A 20,536-nucleotide genomic window follows, 5' to 3' on the forward strand; every position below is an offset into this window, starting at 1 on the left:
GAAAAGAAAAATGGATTTTAGACAATTAGTGGTTATTTTATGGGTTACTGGAAAAATTATAAGGGTGTAGGTTTTATTGTCCTAATGATAGCATGGAAATTGTGGAAACTGGAAATATATGATTCTTTGAGAATGGTGAGATTAGTGGGAGTTCTAACACTCGTAATGTGGTCATTAATGAAATAAGGGTATAACATTCTTCCCTCATTTTCTCAAGAATTAAGTGTGCCAAATATTGTTGAACAGCCTAACAATATTTGAATGACCAACTACTTAATGATGATGCCAAAGTCATTGAACATATGTGTGGAAGAAGCATCTACAGAAGTGCCATTAAGGCGTTTTCTATGAAAACGAAGGTTGACCATTTCTGATGACTATGTGATATATCTCCAAGAATCTAAATGCGATATAGGTATGCATAACGATCCAGTTTCATTTTCACTAGCCATTAAGCGTAATAATTCTAATAAATGGATTAATGCCACGATAGAAGAGTTAAAATCTATGGATTATAATAATGTTTGGAACCTTGTCGAATTACCTGATAGACACAAATGTATTAGGTGTAAATGGGTCTTCGAGGCCAAATTCGACATGAATGGTTTAATCGAACGATTTAAAGCCAGACTTGTTTCCAAAGGTTATACTCAGAAAGATAGCATTGATTATAAAGAGACTTTCACTAATGTACCAAAGAAGAACTCACTTAGAATCATTTTGGCACTTGTAGCCCATTTCGACTTGGAACTACATCAAATGGATATGAAAAACTGCTTTTCTAAATGGTGATTTGTAAGAACAAGTCTACTTGAAACAACCTGAAGACTTCATTAAGATATGGAATGAAAATTTAGTCTGCAAACTTAAGACATCAATTTATGGACTGAAACAGGCTTCTCGACGATAGTATTTTAAATTCCATGACACTATTACTGCTTTTGGTTTTGAAGAAAACACCGTTGATCGGTGCATATACCTCAAGGTTAGTGGGAGCAAGTTCATATTTTTGGTTCTGTATGTTGATAATATATTGCTTGCTAGTAATGACATTAGATTACTACATGACACTAAAATTATCTCTCTAAAAATTCCGACATAAAAGATATGTGTGAGACATCTTACGTCATAGGATAGAAATATCTTGTGATCAATCACGTGGACTTTTGGATTGTCTCATAAAGGCTACATAGATCGAATCTTTTAGAGAGATATGACATGAGTGCATGTTCTCCAAGTGTTGTTCCAATTCATAAAGTGACAAATTCAGTTTGAATCAATGTCCAAAAACTGAATTAGAACCTAAAGAGATGGAAAATATTCCTTATGCATCTATTGTGGGAAGTTTGATGAATGCTCAAGTCTGTACTATCAGACATTAGCTTTGTGCTCGAAATGCTAGGTCGTTACCAAAGTAACCCTGACATTGAACATTGGAGAGCTGCAAATATGATAATGGGATACTTAAAGGGGGCAAAAGATTATATGATTACAGTTAGGAAATCTGATCAATTAGAAGTGATTAGATATTCCGATTCAGATTATGATTTATGTGTTGACTTTAGAAAATCAACTTTTGGTTACATTTTTCTTATGGTCGGAAGAGTCATATCATGGAAAAGTGTAAAGCAAAGTTCTAATTCAACATCCACCATTAAAGCTGAATTTATGGCTTGCTTTGAAGAATTAGTGATTGCAAAATTTTATTTCAGGCCTTGGTATTGTCTCCTCAATATCCACGTCCTTGAAATTGTATTGTGATAATAGTGCAATTGTATCTTTATGTAAGAATGACAAGTATTCAAAGGAGTTAAACATATGAAATTAAAGTTTCTTGTCGTGAAAGATGAAGTTTTGGAAACAAAGAATACCTATAAAATATATAAGCACACAACTTATAGTAGCTGATCCATTGACTAAGGCGTTACCGCCTAAGACATTTATGGAATAAGTTAACAGAATGGGTCTTGGGTATGGAAACGTCTAATCTTTATGTTTCCATGTTGGTTCAGACACTTAACTTATGAATATTTTGAATTCAATAAATTTGTTTCTACTATTCCTGCATATACTTATTATTTGATATGCATATATACATTTTAAGTATTAATGCAGGAGGTCTTGAAATAAGACAATTATGGACGTTGTGTCACTGATAGATTATTTTGGTGCGGTTATTGTGGTGATGCGGTCATAATATATATTTCCTATTAGTTTATTGCTATTAAGGAAAATGAGATATTTATATATAATGTTGTATATTTGCCACTAATTAGCCATTCAAGTATATATGGTATAATGACAATAGATGATTGACTTTGGAAGAATAAGATCATATAACTTATTGAGGAAATATTTAATTCCTATAAAGTGGTCAAACTATTCGACCAATATATATGATCATGATTTCAAATAATCAATTCCATTGATTCGGCTATATTGACAAAAAGAAATGGCTCCGTTAATTATTTTAAATAGCCACTTTGATGGAAAGGGCTTTAATGTTTGTTGATAATTAGGGTTTGTCCTCTCTGCCTATAAATCTCATCAAATCACACACATTACAGAGAAAACATAAACGAGGGAAAGAGAGAGAAACAAATCCTTGGAGTTGGAGTTGCGCCACTAAGCCAAAGAAAGTCCGAGGATGTTCTCTCCGTCTTCCCCAATCGCTTCCGCTATGGATCGTCAAGGTAAGTTTTCGATCCATTATATTTATGGTTAATACGTGAAATACATGATGTTCGAAGATCTTACTTTATTTATATTCAATTATGTATTATTGAATATATGATGATAAATAATTTCCAACACTCTCCCGACAACGGCAGTGCTTCGCACGGCGGCAACAGTGGACCTCTATCCACAGCCGTCCACCGTCGTCGTACCTTTACCTCTGTCCATTGTCTAGTATTTGAGTGGGGGATGATGGTTATCAGATCTGAGCTTCCAAACGAGTGATTGATCTATGTTCTTACAGAAGCAAGTCTTTTTGTCTGATTTCTTGACACAGTGAACAATTCCACAAGTGTTCTGGCTCGATTTCATGTGCGTTGATTTGTTCTGATCTATTCTTGCCCGATTTAGAGTATCTTGAGACAGTGATTACAATCCACATTTGAGCCTCTACTTCCCCAAAAAAAATTTCGTCGTTCATGTTCTATGTTAATCGTTGAATTCCGCGTTTATGTGCTTCGTCTCTCTCGAGTTTAGTGTTCTATGTTGTTGCTCGATTTAGGGATTATCTCAAAGCAGTGATGAAATGGAATCCATATGGAGCATCTAGTTTTCCAAAAAGTTCATTCTTGTTCATTTCTGTTTCATTTCATCCCTATGAAAGTTCTTTCACTGAGTTTCCCAGATTGTTGCTGTTGCTGTGAATTATCATAATTTTAATCAATACCCCACCAATAGTATCATTAATTAATTGATTGGTTATTCATTTGGTTCATTCAATCAACAATTTATAGTACATCCATATTGCAGACGATTAAGTAAATATATTAACAAAAGCTAAAACAAAAAAAAACTAAATAAATCCATATCGCAGATATTACAAGAGAAATTATTAATTAAATCTAGGGGATAAGATGGTCTTTAACCCTTATTTGTGGGATATATTGTTACTCATCAAACATAGGATTCATAAACTGGGACATTTTTTCTATGATATCAAACGTTACCAACATTTCTCACTATCTAAAAAATTCTGATTATTTTCTGAATTATTTTCTCAACCCATAGTTTCTGGAGATGAGTATCAAACGAACCCTAGTAAAGAAATGTAAAAAAGTAAGAAAAGGATGGCCCACTCAACTTTAAGTCAAATCATATGTTGTTGTGTCAGGTTGCAAGCATTGCGCGTCATCATTGTAGATAATTTGACAAAAATGCCCTTTTAAGACCAGTAAGTGTTATCGTCCGAAAAAACCTCATTTGTGATTATATACTTTGGTGCTATTTTTTTATTAGGGATCACTGGTGCAAGAAGTGCAAAAGTTAGAGTTATCTGGTGCAGTGCACTCAAAAAAAATTTCAAGTGGAAGAACTATGCAACTCCTATAATTCTGAAGAAATTCATCTTTTTATAATTATATACCAATTAATATATCAACCATCACAGTATGAGAATTGATCTAAATGCCATGTTCATGAAGCTTGAGGAGACGGTGTAGATGCGATAGTCGGGAGCCACTCCAATAGGGCCTTATTGACAAGGAACCTCGTCGTGTGGGCAGTGCCCTGCCTGCAAGTTTACGAGGGAAGTACCTGGATAGAACTCTTTGATGCGAAGAGCCTTTGCAGGGCCCACCCAAGGATCTAAGTCATCCCACACCAAGAGCAACGGGCACGAGAGTTGGCTCAACACACTATCAAGTGTATACTTTCTTTGGTTGGTCATGAATCGCGTCATTAGTCTGCAGAAATTAAGAAACTTAGGGAATTAAACTCCTATCACGGATGTCTTAACGATGGTAATCGAGAGAGGCGGAACACTCATCGATTGACATTGGGAACACAGAGATTTGGGAGTAGAAGGTTTTTTGTGTATATTGCTTGATTGTACAATGATTTACAGCCCCAAATATATAGGGAGGATTATTAGCTATCTATGGAAATTGTATCAATCTATTCTAGGCAATAATATTCATTATTATTCTTTACATAATTTCAATTATTGCCTCAATCTTCTCCTTCCATTAATCAAGCAATTCCTCCCTTGATTTGCTACTTTGACACTCCCCCTCAAGTTGAGCAACGGTATCTCCGATACTCAACTTGTCCAGAATTTCCTTGAAGATTTTCGGGTGAACTGCTTTGGTGAGGATGTCTGCAAGTTGCTCCTCTGACCGAACGAATGGGAACTCTATGATTCCCCCTTCGAGTTTCTCCTTGATGAAGTGGCGATCAACTTCAACGTGTTTGGTTCGGTCGTGTTGTACTGGATTTTCTGCAATACTAATCGCTGCTTTGTTATCACAGAACAATTTACTCTTTCGTGTAGGTGGAAAGCCAATTTCTGTCAACAACCTCCTTAGCCACATGATTTCCATCAGTCCACTCTTGATTCCTCGAAATTCTGCTTCTGCACTCGATAAGGCCACCACCTTCTGCTTCTTACTTCTCCAAGTAACTAAGTTCCCTCCTATGAAGGTGAAATATCCCCCAGTGGACTTTCTGTCAATCGGATTGCTTGCCCAGTCAGCATCCGTATATCCATCGATTTCCAGATCCTTTCTTTTAGCTAGGAACACTCCATAGCCAATAGTTCCCTTTAGGTATCTCACAATTCTCAACGCAGCATCCATATGGTCTACTTGAGGTCTGTGCATGAACTGGCTGATAATGCCAACCGCATATGTTATGTCTGGCCTAGTATGTGAGAGGTAGATGAGTTTCCCTACTAACCGTTGGTATCTCTCCCGGTCTGCAAGGTCAGCTCCCTCTTCCATTTTCAATCCATGATTGGGGATCATCGGAGTTTCTGCAGGCTTGCACTCCAACAACCCAGTTTCTGCTAGAAGGTCTAGAACATACTTTTTCTGCCTTAGAAATACTCCATGTCTGGATCTCAACACTTCAATTCCAAGGAAGTACTTCAGGGGTCCAAGATCTTTCATCTCGAACTCTTTGGATAGATTTTCCCGCAAGTTTTGGATTTCTTCAGTATCGTCTCCAGTAATGATCATGTCATCCACATATATGATCAGACATGTCAGCTTCCCATCCCTTCTCTTGGTGAAGAGCGTATGATCCGAATGGCTTTGCTTGAACCCGTGTTTAAACATTGCTTGACAGAACCTTCCAAACCAGATTCTTGGGGACTGTTTTAACCCATACAACGTCTTTCTGAGGCGACACACTTGTCCTGTTTCAAACTCCTCTGAGCATCCTGGGGGGACTTCCATATACACTTCTTTATCTTTCTCCAATTCGCCATGCAGGAATGCATTTGTTACATCAAATTGGTGTAGAGGCCAGTCTTTGCATGCCGCCACGGAAAGTAGGGCTCGAACAGTGTCCAATTTAGCAACTGGAGAGAAGGTCTCCTCATAATCTACTCCATACACCTGTGTGTATCCCTTGGCCACGAGTCTTGCCTTGTATCTCTCGATTGAACCATCAGCACGCCGTTTTATAGTGAATATCCATCGACATCCGACCGGCTTCTTTCCTGTCGGCAGTGTACACTTCTCCCATGTCTCATTTTTGATAAGAGCATCTATTTCCTTCTTCATAGCTTCTCTCCAATGTTTGTGTTTTGAGGCTTCCTCGAATGACTGTGGTATCTCTTCTTCTTCATATAGTGCAGCTTCGAATGCACGGGCCATTTCCGTAAGATGTCCTTGAGCAATGTTTGCCACCGCATATCTGGCCTTCCTTCCTTTCCAGTCTGGAGAGTATCTCCGTGGAGGAACTCCTCTTGTACTTCGGGGGGGCAATTCATATGGTTGCCCTGTGTTGCCATCTCTACTGTTCCTGTCATCATTAGTGTTTTCTAGCCATACATTATCCATAACTGAATCTTTTACCTCAGGAATCGAAGAAGGGGTTGATGGCTGAGCAATGTCACCTAACTCCACGTCCTGCTCTATGGGACTTAACTGCCCGGCGGTACCACTACTTTCCTCTGTTGGACCGACGTCGGTGACAGGGCTTGGCTTAGGTTGATCTTCTCCCCCTGACTGGTTTCTCCCCTGGCTAGGCATAGGTGTAGGTAGCCAATTTAGTAGGTCGCTAGTAGGAATATTATCCTGCTGAATCTCCCCCTGACTACTAGATTGGCTGTAAAAGTATTCTCCCTCTACAAAGTCACAATTCATAGTTGTGTGCATGCGGTTTGTGGCCGGATCATAGCACCTATAGCCTTTCTGATTTTTCCCATATCCTAAGAAAACACATTTGAGGGCACACGGTGAAAACTTCGTACGTTCATGCTTAGGGATATGGACGAAGACTGAGCAGCCAAAAACTCTGGGTTCAAGAGAAAGGGATGATGGTATCTCAAAATGTTTGGAAAAACTATCTAAGGGAGTTTTGAATTGGAGAATTCCAGTCGGTAGGCGGTTCATGAGGTAGACTGCGGTGGCTATGGCTTCGGGCCAAAAAGATTTTGGCATTTTAGACTCGATTAAGAGGGCTCTGGTGACCTCAAGGATATATCTATTTTTTCTTTCTGCTACCCCATTTTGTTCTGGAGTATAGGCACATGACGTTTGGTGGACTATCCCATGTTCTCGAAAAAAGTCTTGCATTTTTCCATTCACAAACTCTCCCCCATTATCTGACCTAAGGATTTGGATGTTTTGGTTGTACTGGGTTTGGACAAGTGTATAGAATTCTGTGAATTTTTCGTAAACTTCAAACTTATTTTTTAAGAAATAAACCCATGTCATACGAGAGAAATCATCCACAAATAGCACAAAATAACGAAAACCTTGTCCCCCAGTAACGGGTGCAGGCCCCCACACATCCGAGTGAATTAAAGCAAAAGGTTTTTTCATTCTAGTATTGTTCAGCTTAAAAGAGTGTCTATGGCTTTTGGCCAACAAACAAGTTTCACAACGAAAAGATTGCATAGAAGTAACTAACTTAGGATAAAGAAGACGAAGATATCCTATAGACGGATGTCCTAACCGACGATGCCAAAGCCAAGCCTGCCGGTCTGTCAGTCCGTGAGTCAGCATCGCAGTACTCTGTTGGGCTATTTCATCCACATAGTACAGTCCGCATCGTTCAGTGCCACGCCCAACTATCGTCCCCGTCTTGATATCCTGTAACATACAAAATTTCGGTTGCATCAGTAATTTGCAGTTCAGTTCCTTAGTCACATGACTAATGGACAAAAGCTTATGTGATAATGACGGAACATAGAGACAATTAGACAGGCGTAAAGTAGGGGAAATATTAATTGTTCCCGCTCCCCGGACTTGCGCTAGGTCTCCACTGGCGGTTTGGACATAGGATTTTTGGGATTTTGAAATGGTTAGGAAATCTGAGGCATCAAATGACATTGTGTCGGTGGCTCCGCAATCAAATATCCATTGGGTGTCTTTGGTATGTGACTGCGAGGTGGAGGAACATGCCAACGTGTCAAATGAGTTTCTGCAAGGAATAAGTGGCTGATTTTTTGGTTGTTTCGGTAACTGGGGTGCAATTTGCAAAGTTTTGGCTGTATTGGGGTTATTATGAGGATTGGGAAAAGTTCTGGGTCGGTTTTGAAATTTATGAAAGTTCTGGGCTAGTCTTTGGTATTTCTGGAACGTATGGGGTCGATTTTGGAATTTCTGGAAGTTCTTGGGTTGATTTTGGTATTTCTGGGTAGGCTGGGGTAGATTTTGTAATATAGGAAACATGGGTGGGTAAAATTTGGATTTTGGAGAGGATGAGGGATTTAATTCGTATCCTCTCATTTCGGTCGAAACCCTAGCCGCCTGGGAGACCTTCGCGTCGTCGGCCTTTGCTCCGATCGGTCCATCGGCTGTCGTCGTTCGACCGCCGCCGGCGGTGGAACCTGGTTTCATACCTTCAGACCAGGTTCTGGCCACCGAAACTGACGCCACTGCTCCGTTGTTGTTGTCGTTGCTTCCCTTGATTCGGTCCTCTCCGATTGCGGCGGATGGAGTGATGCTGCCCACCGGAGGTCCTTCGGTGTAGGTAGCACGCTCTCCGACGGCCACGGATGCACGACTTGAGCTTCCTCCTCGGTTTGAGCTTCGATTGGCCCTCGATTTTTTCATCTCCTCCCACCACTCCGGATACCCGTGTATCAGAAAACAGGTATCCTTGGTGTGCTTCTTTCCCCCGCAATGTGTGCATACGAGTTTACTCTTGTCGTCATCCTTCCGATTTGCCTGAAATTTGGAGGGTTGGTTGTTCCGGTTTCTGTCGAATGTACTGAGGCCAATTCCAATTCCAATTCCGGACTCCTTGGCTTCGGTCTTGGATGAACGAATGTTGGCGTTGACTGCCTCTCGCCGTATCATGCCGTAGGCTGTTCTTACCGATGGGAGTGGATCCTTGTTCAGGATTTCTCTCTTGATGGTGTCGTACCGATCGTCGAGTGCCCACAAAAATTGGTAAATTCTGTGCCTTTGAGTGATTTGATTATACCTTTCGATGCTTGGTGGGGTGTCAAAAGGATTTGGATCGCGGCTGTCGATGGATAGCCACAGATCCTGAAATTTTTGCCATAATGCCTCTAACGTCATTCCTCCTTGCTTCATTCCGTATGCTTGTCGATGCAGGTTTGAGACTTGGAACGGATCTGCGCCGCTTCCGTAGGTAGTGGCCAGACCGTCCCATAGATCTCTGGCCGTCTTGTACTGTGAAACTTCATTCACGAGACTAGCCTCGATGTTGTTTATGATCCAATTAAAACAGCAATGATCTCGTTGCTGCCACGTTGGGTAAGTTGGATCGGTGATCGGCGGAGGGTCTGAAACTCCGGTAATGTGAGACGTCAAACCCTTCCCGCCGATTGCTCGCTCCATCAGATTCACCCAGAGGGAGTAGTTGTCCCCGTCTAGTTTGGTTTTCAGGCTGATATCGCCTAATGACTCCAGATGTGTGGTCGGATGGCTTGGTGTTTTGGGATTAACCGTCATCATTCGCATCAGTTCTGCGAATTGTGCGGCTGACAGATTTATGGGGCTATTATTGACGGTAGTCATGGTGGTTTCGGTTGGGTCAGATTCTGACATTGTTGGTTTCGGTTTTTTTTGCAGGTCTATAGAGGTCGGGAAAGGTATTTTTCGGGACAATGATGATATTTTTCTGAGTCCCAAGTAAGAACGACCTGCTTTGATACCATCTTAACGATGGTAATCGAGAGAGGCGGAACACTCATCGATTGACATTGGGAACACAGAGATTTGGGAGTAGAAGGTTTTTTGTGTATATTGCTTGATTGTACAATGATTTACAGCCCCAAATATATAGGGAGGATTATTAGCTATCTATGGAAATTGTATCAATCTATTCTAGGCAATAATATTCATTATTATTCTTTACATAATTTCAATTATTGCCTCAATCTTCTCCTTCCATTAATCAAGCAATTCCTCCCTTGATTTGCTACTTTGACAGGATGGGACTTGCTTTACTTGCTCAACTTCGTACCTGTAGTAAACTTAGCCAGCGTTTGGATCATCTGCCGGCCTTGTTATTGAATTGATTAGATAGTCATCGACGTTTGCAGAGTAGACATACACCTGAGATAACCAGACAACCAAATTTCATTATCTGGTATCAAAGCCAAGTTTCACGATGTTATGTGTAGTAACGTAAGCTTTTCAGGACAGACTCAACACGTGCTGGTTGCTTGGCTTGCCAAAACAAAAACCCGAGAGCAACTCGCTGAAAAGCATCCTTCAGTGGCTTCAAAACGTATTTTTGCATGACGTTTTCTTCTGTCTCGGATGCAGGAGAAGCAGCATCGCCAAATTGTCCCGCTGAGTTCAGTAATACAATACCCTTAGCTTGATCCTGCAGTGATGCTGCTGCAACTAAAGCAGTGAATCCTCCTAGACTGATGAGACAACAATTACACGTACCAGTCATGGATTTCGATTGCACCTCAAGATCAAATGAAAATGACAAAAAAAAAAGATAACGGTGGCCCAGTTATATAAAAACACTGATCAGTATAAATAGAATAGTAACCCTCTAATTTTCAAGAAACAAAAGCTTGACTTTAGCTCGTTACCGGTTTTGCACAATGGTTGTAAAGGTCAGTCAAAGAAAGGCTTGAGTACAACCATCATGGCATCGTGTTGAACCCAAGTACTCAGACAAATGGATGGATGCAAAAAATGAAGAGCAGGAAGTTTGATGGTACATTTTAGAATATGCTGATCTAAAGAAGCAAATCTCCATACAGAAAATGCAATTAAGTAACAATAGTCGAAGAAGACATGAAACGTCCGCCATTCAAATAATAAAGCTAATAAAGCATTGAACTTCATAATCTAAAACTATACATAAACACCATTAAGACTTGCCTGTTTCCAACTAAAACTGCAGGCTCTTTAACTACCTCCTTCACGAAATCCACAACTTGATCCCTCCACACTAGAGCATCATACTCAATAAGCGCCTTCTCGCTCCAGCCAAATCCTATCAAATGTATCGCATATACCTTGAAATTTTTAGCCAATTCAGGTATGTTGTACCTAAAGATATCGAAACGTGCTATGAAATTAGAAAGTACACTTGGTCTAGTCACAATCAGTAACCACAAAGCATAAATGTAACAATGTGATGCATATCTAATTCTTGTAGGTATGATTCAATGAAAACAATGTGATCATAACTTTCTTGAAATAACTAGAATTTCCATAGACATAAGCCTTAGTTAAAAATTTCAAACCTCCAATGAAATGCAGAAGCCCCAAATCCATGAATCAGAACAATGGGCAGCCCCTCTCCCTCCACCACATAATGTATTTTCCTATCTCTCCACGTCCAGTAATTATACCCCTCCGGCTTAAATGGCAATTCCTCCAAACCTAATAAGGTAATCTCAAATCATTCCACATTTGAAAGAAGAAGAATAAAAATCAATTCTTTACCTTTGGGTTTTGTGGGCTCTGCAGCAACAGTTGAAGCCACAGCTGAAGCTCCAGCAGCAACAATTCCTTTAAACATAAAACCTCTCCTACTCAACCCACACCTGCTTCCTTCACATTATAGAAGCAAAATATGAACAACAACAAGATGGGTGTCTTCGTATCCGATCCTAACATTCAAAAGATTCAATTTTTAGAGCTTACTTTGGCGATGAAGTCTTGAAAAACTTTTTCTTCTTCCCAGCAACTCCAATTTGGCAGAACTGGGCAAAGTGGCGCAAGAAGTTGACATGGGATTTAAGAGGGCTTTAGAAATCGTTGAGCTTTGGAGGAAAATGGTGAAGAATTTTTGTTAATTTAAGGGAGCGTGTTGAGTGGCTCCTGTAATGCTTTATTAATGTATGATTATAAGAAAGGCCTTTATCTTCTGAAGAAAAAAAGCTTAATAAAGATCGATATTTTTTGCTTGTTAACAAGCGAACGTCGTTCATTTTCTTCGTGGCTGAAATAGTGAAATTTGTGTTTGCATTCTACTGTTGAGAGAGTTAGTTTTGACTTTTGAGCAGGCTTTAAATTAGAGATGTGAGGTGCCACGACCGGCCATCCACAATAGTGACTTTTAGAGCATCCACATTAAGAATAGCCCAACCATAGTTCAGACATAGCCTAGTCATAAACTGCTTTTGCCACATTATCAGCACTAAAACTCCTCCTGCCACATCATCAGGATAAGCAACTGGAGAAGCAATAGCCCAGTCATAGCCTAGCCACAATAAACAAAATTATAAAAAACAAATAATTAACAATCACACAAAATACGGAATTAAATTTACGACACAGATACGGGAAAACTCAATAATAATATTAAAATTTAAAAATACATTAATTAAAAAAAATTACAGAAATCTAAAAAAAAAACTCCTCCTCCACACACGAGCCCTCCGCCTCCGCCTCACTCCCCGCCGTTGTCGCCGTAGCCGCCGCCGTTGTCGCCGCTATCCGGGACCCCCAAATCTGCGGCATCTGAGCCCCCCACCTGTGCCACGGCGGGATTCAAATCGGCCCGCATACTCACGAGCATTGCGTGAAGAAAACTCTTCTCCTCGAGGTCAGTTGCATCCCTCCATTCAACTAAGATCTTGTACATCTGAGTTCGCGCTTGTTGACGCGCGAAGAAGAGGAGCTCGGATGTCGACCCGCCAATAGGGGGATGCCGACTGGACCTCCTGGGAGGTCTGGCGAGCCCGTTGCGCCCGCCTTTGACCAACCGGGCGAGTGCGACGAGCAAACGCGGGAGGGGACGGGGTTTCCTGTACATCCTCGGGGAGGTCGTGGGAACCGCCGCTGCTGCCGCCGCTGTAAGCACCGGTATAGTTCAGGCGCTGCTTCTTCGGCCAGCCAGCATCTATACCTGCCCGAAACTTTTCGGAGTCCATCAGCACCTCATAGCAGTTCCAGTAGGTGAAATCCTTGTAAAGCCCGGGCTGGGGAAATGCTTTCTCCGCTATCCTTCTGCAGTTCTCGTCAGTTTGGCCACTGGTCTGCATTCGGACGGCGTTGGTGTACAAGCCAGAAAATCGGGAGACCCCAGCCCGGATTCGGTCCCACCCCTTCCGGCACTCCTCCCCGCTGCGTGGCCTCCCCTCCGGGTAAAATGCTTTGTAGGCTGCTGCTATTTTAGCCCACAAGTTGACGATCATCTGATTGTTTGAGGCGAGGGGATCATCGCAAACACTCACCCAAGCCTTGGACAGCGCGACGTTCTCCGCGTCCGTCCACTTCCTCCGTGCCGGGCTGTCGTCACCAGCCGGCTGCGACGACTCGCCGACCACCCTCTTCCCCTTCTTCTTCTTGGGCGCGCCCCAACCCTGCCCTACTCCCCCCGTTTGAACGGGAGTGGCTGCATCCCCGAGATCTATTCCCAACTCCTCTAAGGAGATGGTCTCAATTCCAGTGAACTGTGTCTCCGTTGGGGTCGATGTGTGCGAAGAAGCAGTAACAAAATCAAAACTGGGGCGATAGACCCCCCCGGCGTCCCCTGCATCCCCGGGTACCCCGGCATCATCTGCACCCCGGGTTGCATCCCCGGTACCCCCTGCCCGCCCGGCATCCCCTGCCATCCCGGCATACCACCCTCGGATGCCATCCCGGGCATCACCTGCTGCCAAGGGTACATTAGTACCCGGTCATCGGACCCCATCCACCTCCCACGGGTACCGTGGTAGTTTGAGACCCGCTCGTCCTTGGAGTAGGCTCGTTGTTGTGCTCATTTCGCGTTGTTGCTCTTGTACAGAAATTAAGATATAGAGAATACTTGTTAAAACAAGTGGTGCAAATGAAAATGACGTGCAAATCGCGTATATATAGTGTTTCGAAAATTAAATTAAAAAAAATTCACTTGCCGATCGGGAGCCTGCAATGGCGGCCAGCCGATCGGCGAGCGCATCGGCCAGCGCTCGGGAATCGGCGTGCGCTCGCCGTTTTTCTCGCCGATTTGAGTGCTTGCAGTGGAGCTGTCAGAGGTATCATCGCCGAACCAATTTACCGCAGTCGGTTCTTCGTGGTCAATTATCATGTTGTGTAGGATATTACACGCAAACAAGATTCGATGAGGTTTTGCGAATACCACATACAACTCGGGGCTTTGACAATCGTGATTCGTGCTTGTAGAATATCGAACACTATTTCTACATCTTTCCGAGCAATCTCTTACCTCTACACAAAAAGAACTCGTTTGGGGTCTTGCTGCATGTTGAGCGTCTTCACGATGATCGGCCACCTCGAATAGATATCGTTGATATAGATGTTCAATCCGGGGACCCCAAAATACGCATGTCAAATCCATAGGCGGTAGTTGGCGACCTCTAGCAAAATGTTTAGGTGGGTATCTTTGTAGCCGCTTGTATATACTCCCCTCCATGACGAGGGACAATTCTTCCATTGTCGATGCATGCAGTCAATGTTGTCAAGCATCCCGAGGAAGTCGTTATTTACTTCATGAAGACGAGACGAAACAACTGTTGGCAATCGTATGTAGTGGATTTCCGAAGATATTCCACACCGAAGGCTTTGCGAACGCCTCTGCAAAACTTTTTCAAGCATTCGTGACTAGTGGATTCCGCAACGTGCAAGTACTCGCCTAACAAATCTGACGTTTTCTCAGTGTCGGACTGCGGATATACACTTTTGTAGTGTCGTGATTAAGAAACGATAATCACCGGGACCTCATCTTTCAGTAAATAGCACAAAAGACTTATCTCACTGTTAGATTCATTCAATGTTATACCACACTGACGTCGTTCATTTCTTAAGGCAAGAAAATTCTCGAACTGACGTCATAACATTTCGCAAGGTAGTCAATGCCTATCTACGTTGTGAATAGGGGTGTCGAAACGGGTAGCGGGTAACGGGTAATCCCGAACCCGACCCGTTACCCATCGGGTATCGGGTACCCGTTACCCGACGAAATCGGGAAACGGGGCGAGGTCGGGTATAATAATTTTGGGTTTTGCAGGTATCGGGTAATCCCGATAGTCCCGAAAATACCCGATATATATATTGATATTTTATAATTTTTTATTTTTTATTTTAATACTTGCTCTTCATGATGTAATTTTTTTAATATTTTACATGGCTTGATCTCAATTCTCAACAAAATTAAATAATAATAAAAAGTTTCAAGTGGGACTAGTACATTCATCAAGTAGTATTTTTTAAAAAAACATCTAAAATATACAAATAATATTTTTTAAAAAAAAGAAGATTTCAAAAAAAAATGTTTCGGGTCGGGTACCAGCGGTGTCGGGTGTGGGATACCCGACTAAATGCGGGACGGGTATCGGGACTAACTTTTCAGCCAAAGTCGGGTACCCGCGGGTACCCATTTTGACACCCCTAGTTGTGAATTTGTTTTTCTTCCTCAAAAACTGACTATGTTACCTACTGTGGTGTCGCTCACAGATAGTCTACTATGCAGAAGACTTAGACTAATTTTGCTTTTCATGTATTAAAATGTAAATCAAAACATTTTATAAATATATATGTAAAATTTACATTGTAACAAAATAATTACTCCCATAAATATGATAAAATTAAAAAGTTACTATTACATATACAAGTATACGACTTATACTTTTTAATATAGTACTAAACTCTCAGCTTAAAAAAAATACTCAACTCTCCCATAAAAATAAGGACACTTTTTTTTGGTCCATTCCATAAAATTATCTCATTTCCATTTGTGTAAAGTTCCCCCAAACTTATTACTCATATACATCAATTTATTTACAACTCATACCATTAGGACCTACCATTAAACATTAATAATAATATGGGTCAGACCATCCACTAATACTTTTTAATTACCCTTCTCTTTATCCCTCTTACTTTATTAATTATGCATTAATTCTCATATCGTCCCAAATGTCTTTATTTTTTTGGACAAATGGAGTACTTAGAGTGTCCACAATGGGTGGTCATGCCCAAGGCACAACCACAAAAAACTTGTCCAGCCCAATAGTAGACGCGTTCACAGTCACAAATAACATTATTTTATCAGTTGTTGGCACAAATCACATTATTTTATCCCAAAAAAACGAAAATTCAAAAAAAAAGTGGCCGACGCCGCCGCGGCTCGCCAGGCATTGCTATAGGCCGCCACGGCCCCACTCCTTGCGCCCCGTCCTCGCCGAGTTCATGGCGTGCCCGCGTCCTCCCCTATAGTGAGCCGCGGCGCCGCCCCCGCGTCGGCCGCCCGGGGGCGACGCGCCGTGGCTCACTATTGTGACACTCTTAAACTAAGAAAGCCGTGAAATGATGGAAGACTGGAATCAATGTGCGCGAAACCACTATACCACCACTAACATACAAATAGAAAGAATTAATTTAATATAGATTATTTCATGTGTTTCATTTGTAGCTCATGTTTTCCAAATGTACGAAAAGAAGGCATTCCAATAATAGAGCACAAAAGAAGAAAATAAAAATACAAAAGTTGTTCTGTCGCATTTGCTGACGAGGTTTATATTTTTTCTCTAAATGATGAAGCTATGAATGGCCGTCACGTTATATATTTCCTCTATAATGTATTATGAGCACTGTACATTAGTACATATCACACACATGCATAATTAGAGAGCCATTGTACATTTGCACTGATAGCTATGTTCTCATCAATTTTTAATCATTTATCAAAATTCATCAATTCCACTTTCAACTCATGCTAATTTCCACCAAGTAAAGAACCCATATAAAAGAACTACAAATATTTAATCAATTTTTGATCAAATAATATTTTGAGTATTCACTGAGTGAGTCAAAAGTTTCGTTCAAAACATTTGTCCATGGATAACCTATATACTATTATCCATTGAAAAAGTTAATTGATTTTAAAAGTATTAAATGCTTTTGGTCTCTGTTTACTGATGGAGTACGTACTAAGCAAGCCAGCACAAAGCCCGAGAAAGAGTATTAGTTCGGCATGACCAAAGAGTTCGGCTAAGAGTTCAGTTCGGCACAACCAAAGAGTTCGGCCTCAGCCTACAGCTCGGTAAAAGCCAACCAATCAAGCTCTGCCCTCAGGTCGGCATCAAGCTCTACTCCCAACATCGGCAAAAGCTGCTCGGCAATACCGAACTGGGAGACACGATCTATCTAGTGGTGGACCCATGCAGGCTCTCACGACCTCCACGACATCCACGACATAATTACTGATGATGTAAGCCACCGCCTAATTAGTGGCCATGCAGGATCTCATGACCTCCGTGACCTCCACGACTTAGGGTGGTGATGCAAGCCACTATCTCAGTTCTATATATAAACGGAACTTAGATCCGATAGAGGATTCACCAACTCTAGAGAGAAAATATCATATAGCAAGCTTGTATTTGTAAGCTGTAGAAAACAGATCAAGCAATACAACTCTGCTCTCTTTTCTTCCCGTGGACGTAGATTTACCTCAGTAAATCGAACCACGTAAATCTCTGTGTTGTGATCTCTACTTTCCTGCATTTACTACCACCAAAAATTCGCGGATTCATCACTGGCGCCGTCTGTGGGAAACAGAGAACCAAATCTGTGATAAAGCGAATTTTTGACCCTTTTTCCACTACAAAAAAAAAAATGCATGCCAGATCGCACAACTCCCGTGCCTCCGTCCGTGATGACCATGAGGAAGCTAACCCAGCAGCCCATAGGCCTGGAAAGCAGCCTCGTGAGAAGTCTGTATCCAGTTCTCACGGTGAAGGAACAAGCCGCTCAAAAGGTCCACACACCGAGTCTTCCCAGCAGCCTGATTTGAATGAGGCTGTCAAGCTGTTCTTGGCTGAGAAGCAGGAGGAGTTCTTAACCTTCCTGCAAAAGAGCCAACAGCCGAAGACGAAAACGGTAGATTCTCCTTCCTCATCCAGACATGAAAGTCACCACCGCAGTAGTGCCGTGTCTTCCAGGAAGAAGAATCCTCAACCCCGACATGTTCCTGTTTCTCCTCGGCACCGGAATCACAGGAGAACTCCTTCTCCTCCGTACCGAAGAGATGTCGGGTTCGCCATGTACGGAGCATTAAAGACTCCGTTCTCGGACGATATCATCCGAACTCCTTTGCCGCGGAACTACCGGATACCGTCAACGACTTATGACGGGCTAGTGGATCCTCATGACTTCTTGGGATGCTATCAATATAATATGGCGAACCAGGGTCTCAATGAGGTCCACATGTGCAAGCTGTTCCCCGAGTTGCTCATCGGGAACGCCAGAAGGTGGTTCGACAGCCTTCCTCAGGACAGCATTCGATCCTACCGAGATCTAATGGATGCTTTTCATAGGAGGTTCTTTCAGAAAGCGGAAGTCCGAATTACCTCGGCTCAGCTGCTTTCTATACGTCAAGGTCGCGACGAAAAGATCAGCGACTTCCTGACGAGATTCCATAAGGAATGCCTACAAGTAGATAATCTCAATGATCTACTTGTCATTTCGGCATTCCAAAATGGAATCCTGCCCGGAGCTCTCTACAGAAAGCTCGTGGAGTGCGGCCCGCAAACAGCTCAAGAAATGTGGGACATTGCGGACCAGTTTTCCCGTGCGGATGAGGCAGACCGTCGAAAACGGTCTTTAGACAGCTCATCCCAAGAAGAGAAAAAGAAGCCCGATCAAAGCGGCCAGGTGCTTCCTCGCCGAACTCCTTTTGAAAGAATTCAAAGGGCACCGGTACAAGGCAGATTGGGGCCACGGCTCAATCCTGAGAAGCCGCCCGCTCAGTTCGTACCATTAAACAAGTCAAGAACGGAAATTTTCGAACTACATTCCGATATGTTCGAAAAACCAAAGCGGATGACGAAATCAGCCGCGCGGCGACCTCAGGATCAGTATTGCTCCTTCCATCAAGCCCACGGTCATGATACCGAGGAGTGCCGAAATTTGGCTGCAGGTATTGATGTTCTTGTGAAAACAGGAACGTTAAAAAAATACCAAAGCAAGCAGCCGAAAAAGAACAAAAAGCAGAGAGGTGCGAACTGCAATCCTCAGGATCCGAAAAGGCATGAAGATCCCGAAGACGACGACGAGCCGCAATATGATGGAGTAATCCAGACTATTGATGCTCTCCCTGCCGGGAAAACTAAGTCGTCCCTAAAAGCAGAACGCAGAGGTTCCAATCAAGAGGAGCCGACACATAAAAGGCTGAAGAAAGACGAAGTGATTACATTTTCAGATGCCGATCCCGTCCCGGCCATCTCTCCTCACCAAGACGCTATTGTCATTCAAGCCGGAGTGGCAAACAAACTGATCCACAGAGTATTTGTGGATACAGGAGCGTCAGTCAGCGTTCTTTTTAAAGAATGTTTTGATAAAATGGAAGTGGATCCAGCTCGGCTCAGTCCGGCTCCACTTCCTCTGAAAAGTTTCGCCCAGGAAGACACCCGCCCTGAAGGTATTATCAGCCTTCCGATCACGGTGGGAAAAGCGCCTACAAGCTCCAATACGATGATCGAGTTCTTTGTGGTAAAAGCTCGGTCCCCGTACAACATCATCCTGGGGAGAGACTGGCTCAACACAGTTCGGGCCGTTTGCTCTACTTATCACCTCACCATCAAGATCCCCACTAAAGGTGGGATAGCGGTCATCCGAGGTGATCAAAAGAGAGCAAAAGAATGTTTGCAGATTGCGCTTAAAAGTGCCGAGCAATCAGTTCGGCACCATCAAGCATAGCAATCACAGCAACCGGAGTCAAAGGCAAGCGAGATGGCCGAAGTCACTTCAGAGCCGAACTCAATGACCGTTCGGTTATACGATGACGATCCATCCAGAACGGTCAAGATCGGCTTCGCAGGAACGCCTCTACTCCGAGAAAAGACCATTCAGCTCCTCAAGGAGTACAAAGATGTCTTTGCATGGTCTTCGTTGGACATGACCGGAGTGCCCCCCGAGGTAATCACTCATCGGTTAAATATTGATCCTTCAATCCGGCCAGTAAAACAGAAGCAAAGACTCTTTGCGGCAGAAAGAAGCCAAGTCATCCATGACGAAGTCCGCCAATTACTAAAAGCGGATGTACTATTCGAGGTGAAATATCCTTCGTGGGTGGCCAATCCTGTCATGATCAAGAAAAAGGAAGGAGGATGGCGGATGTGCATAGATTTTACCGATCTAAACAAGCACTGTCCTAAAGATTGCTATCCCCTTCCGAATATAGATAAAAAAGTAGAAGCTTTGATCGGCTTCGAAATTTTCTGTTTTCTTGATCTATACAAAGGATATCACCAGGTGTTGATGGATGAGAGTGACGCTCCGAAAACAGCTTTCATTACCGATTTCGGCATTTTCGCTTATAAAAAGATGCCATTCGGTTTAAAGAATGCCGGAGCCACTTATCAAAGGATGGTAGACAAGCTTTTTCGGCACCTAATCGGAAAGCAGGTTGAAGTGTATGTCGACGACATAGTTGTCAAAAGCAAAAGCACTTCGGAGTACGA

At 42.5% G+C, this 20,536-nt stretch overlaps 1 protein-coding gene across 3 annotated transcripts; it reads right to left on the reverse strand.

Moving 5' to 3' along the window:
- Nucleotides 1-4,525: 4,525 nt before the first annotated feature.
- Nucleotides 4,526-12,092, reverse strand: LOC121768972 (pimeloyl-[acyl-carrier protein] methyl ester esterase-like). Of its 3 annotated transcripts, XR_006043456.1 has the most exons (7): nt 11,775-12,092; nt 11,574-11,681; nt 11,372-11,510; nt 11,004-11,174; nt 10,312-10,531; nt 10,038-10,214; nt 4,526-4,688 (listed from the first exon to the last, which is right to left on the reverse strand). XR_006043456.1 is itself a non-coding variant. In XM_042165607.1 (6 exons), the coding sequence occupies exons 1-6, from the start codon at nt 11,860-11,862 to the stop codon at nt 10,134-10,136; spliced, it is 807 nt and encodes a 268-aa protein (XP_042021541.1). In that variant the 5' UTR covers nt 11,863-12,092; the 3' UTR covers nt 9,875-10,133. The 3 variants fall into 3 exon arrangements, 2 of the variants coding, with proteins under 2 accessions (XP_042021541.1, XP_042021543.1); XM_042165607.1 differs by lacking the exon at nt 4,526-4,688 and having other exon boundaries at nt 9,875-10,214; XM_042165609.1 differs by lacking the exon at nt 4,526-4,688 and having other exon boundaries at nt 9,875-10,214; nt 10,307-10,531.
- Nucleotides 12,093-20,536: the final 8,444 nt, after the last annotated feature.

This window comes from Salvia splendens, chromosome 15 (genome assembly GCF_004379255.2).
Source record: "Salvia splendens isolate huo1 chromosome 15, SspV2, whole genome shotgun sequence".
Taxonomy (NCBI): Eukaryota; Viridiplantae; Streptophyta; class Magnoliopsida; order Lamiales; family Lamiaceae; genus Salvia; species Salvia splendens.

What these genes read in the sequence shown, in the direction of transcription:
- LOC121768972 (XM_042165607.1), bottom strand. Translation starts at nt 11,862, where the DNA reads ATGTCAACTTCTTGCGCCACTTTGCCCAGTTCTGCCAAATTGGAGTTG. An exon ending in AGAGCCCACAAAACCCAAAG is followed by an intron (nt 11,511 to 11,573) that starts GTAAAGAATTGA and finishes TTACCTTATTAG; the next exon opens with GTTTGGAGGAATTGCCATTT. An exon ending in GCTTCTGCATTTCATTGGAG is followed by an intron (nt 11,175 to 11,371) that starts GTTTGAAATTTT and finishes CGATATCTTTAG; the next exon opens with GTACAACATACCTGAATTGG.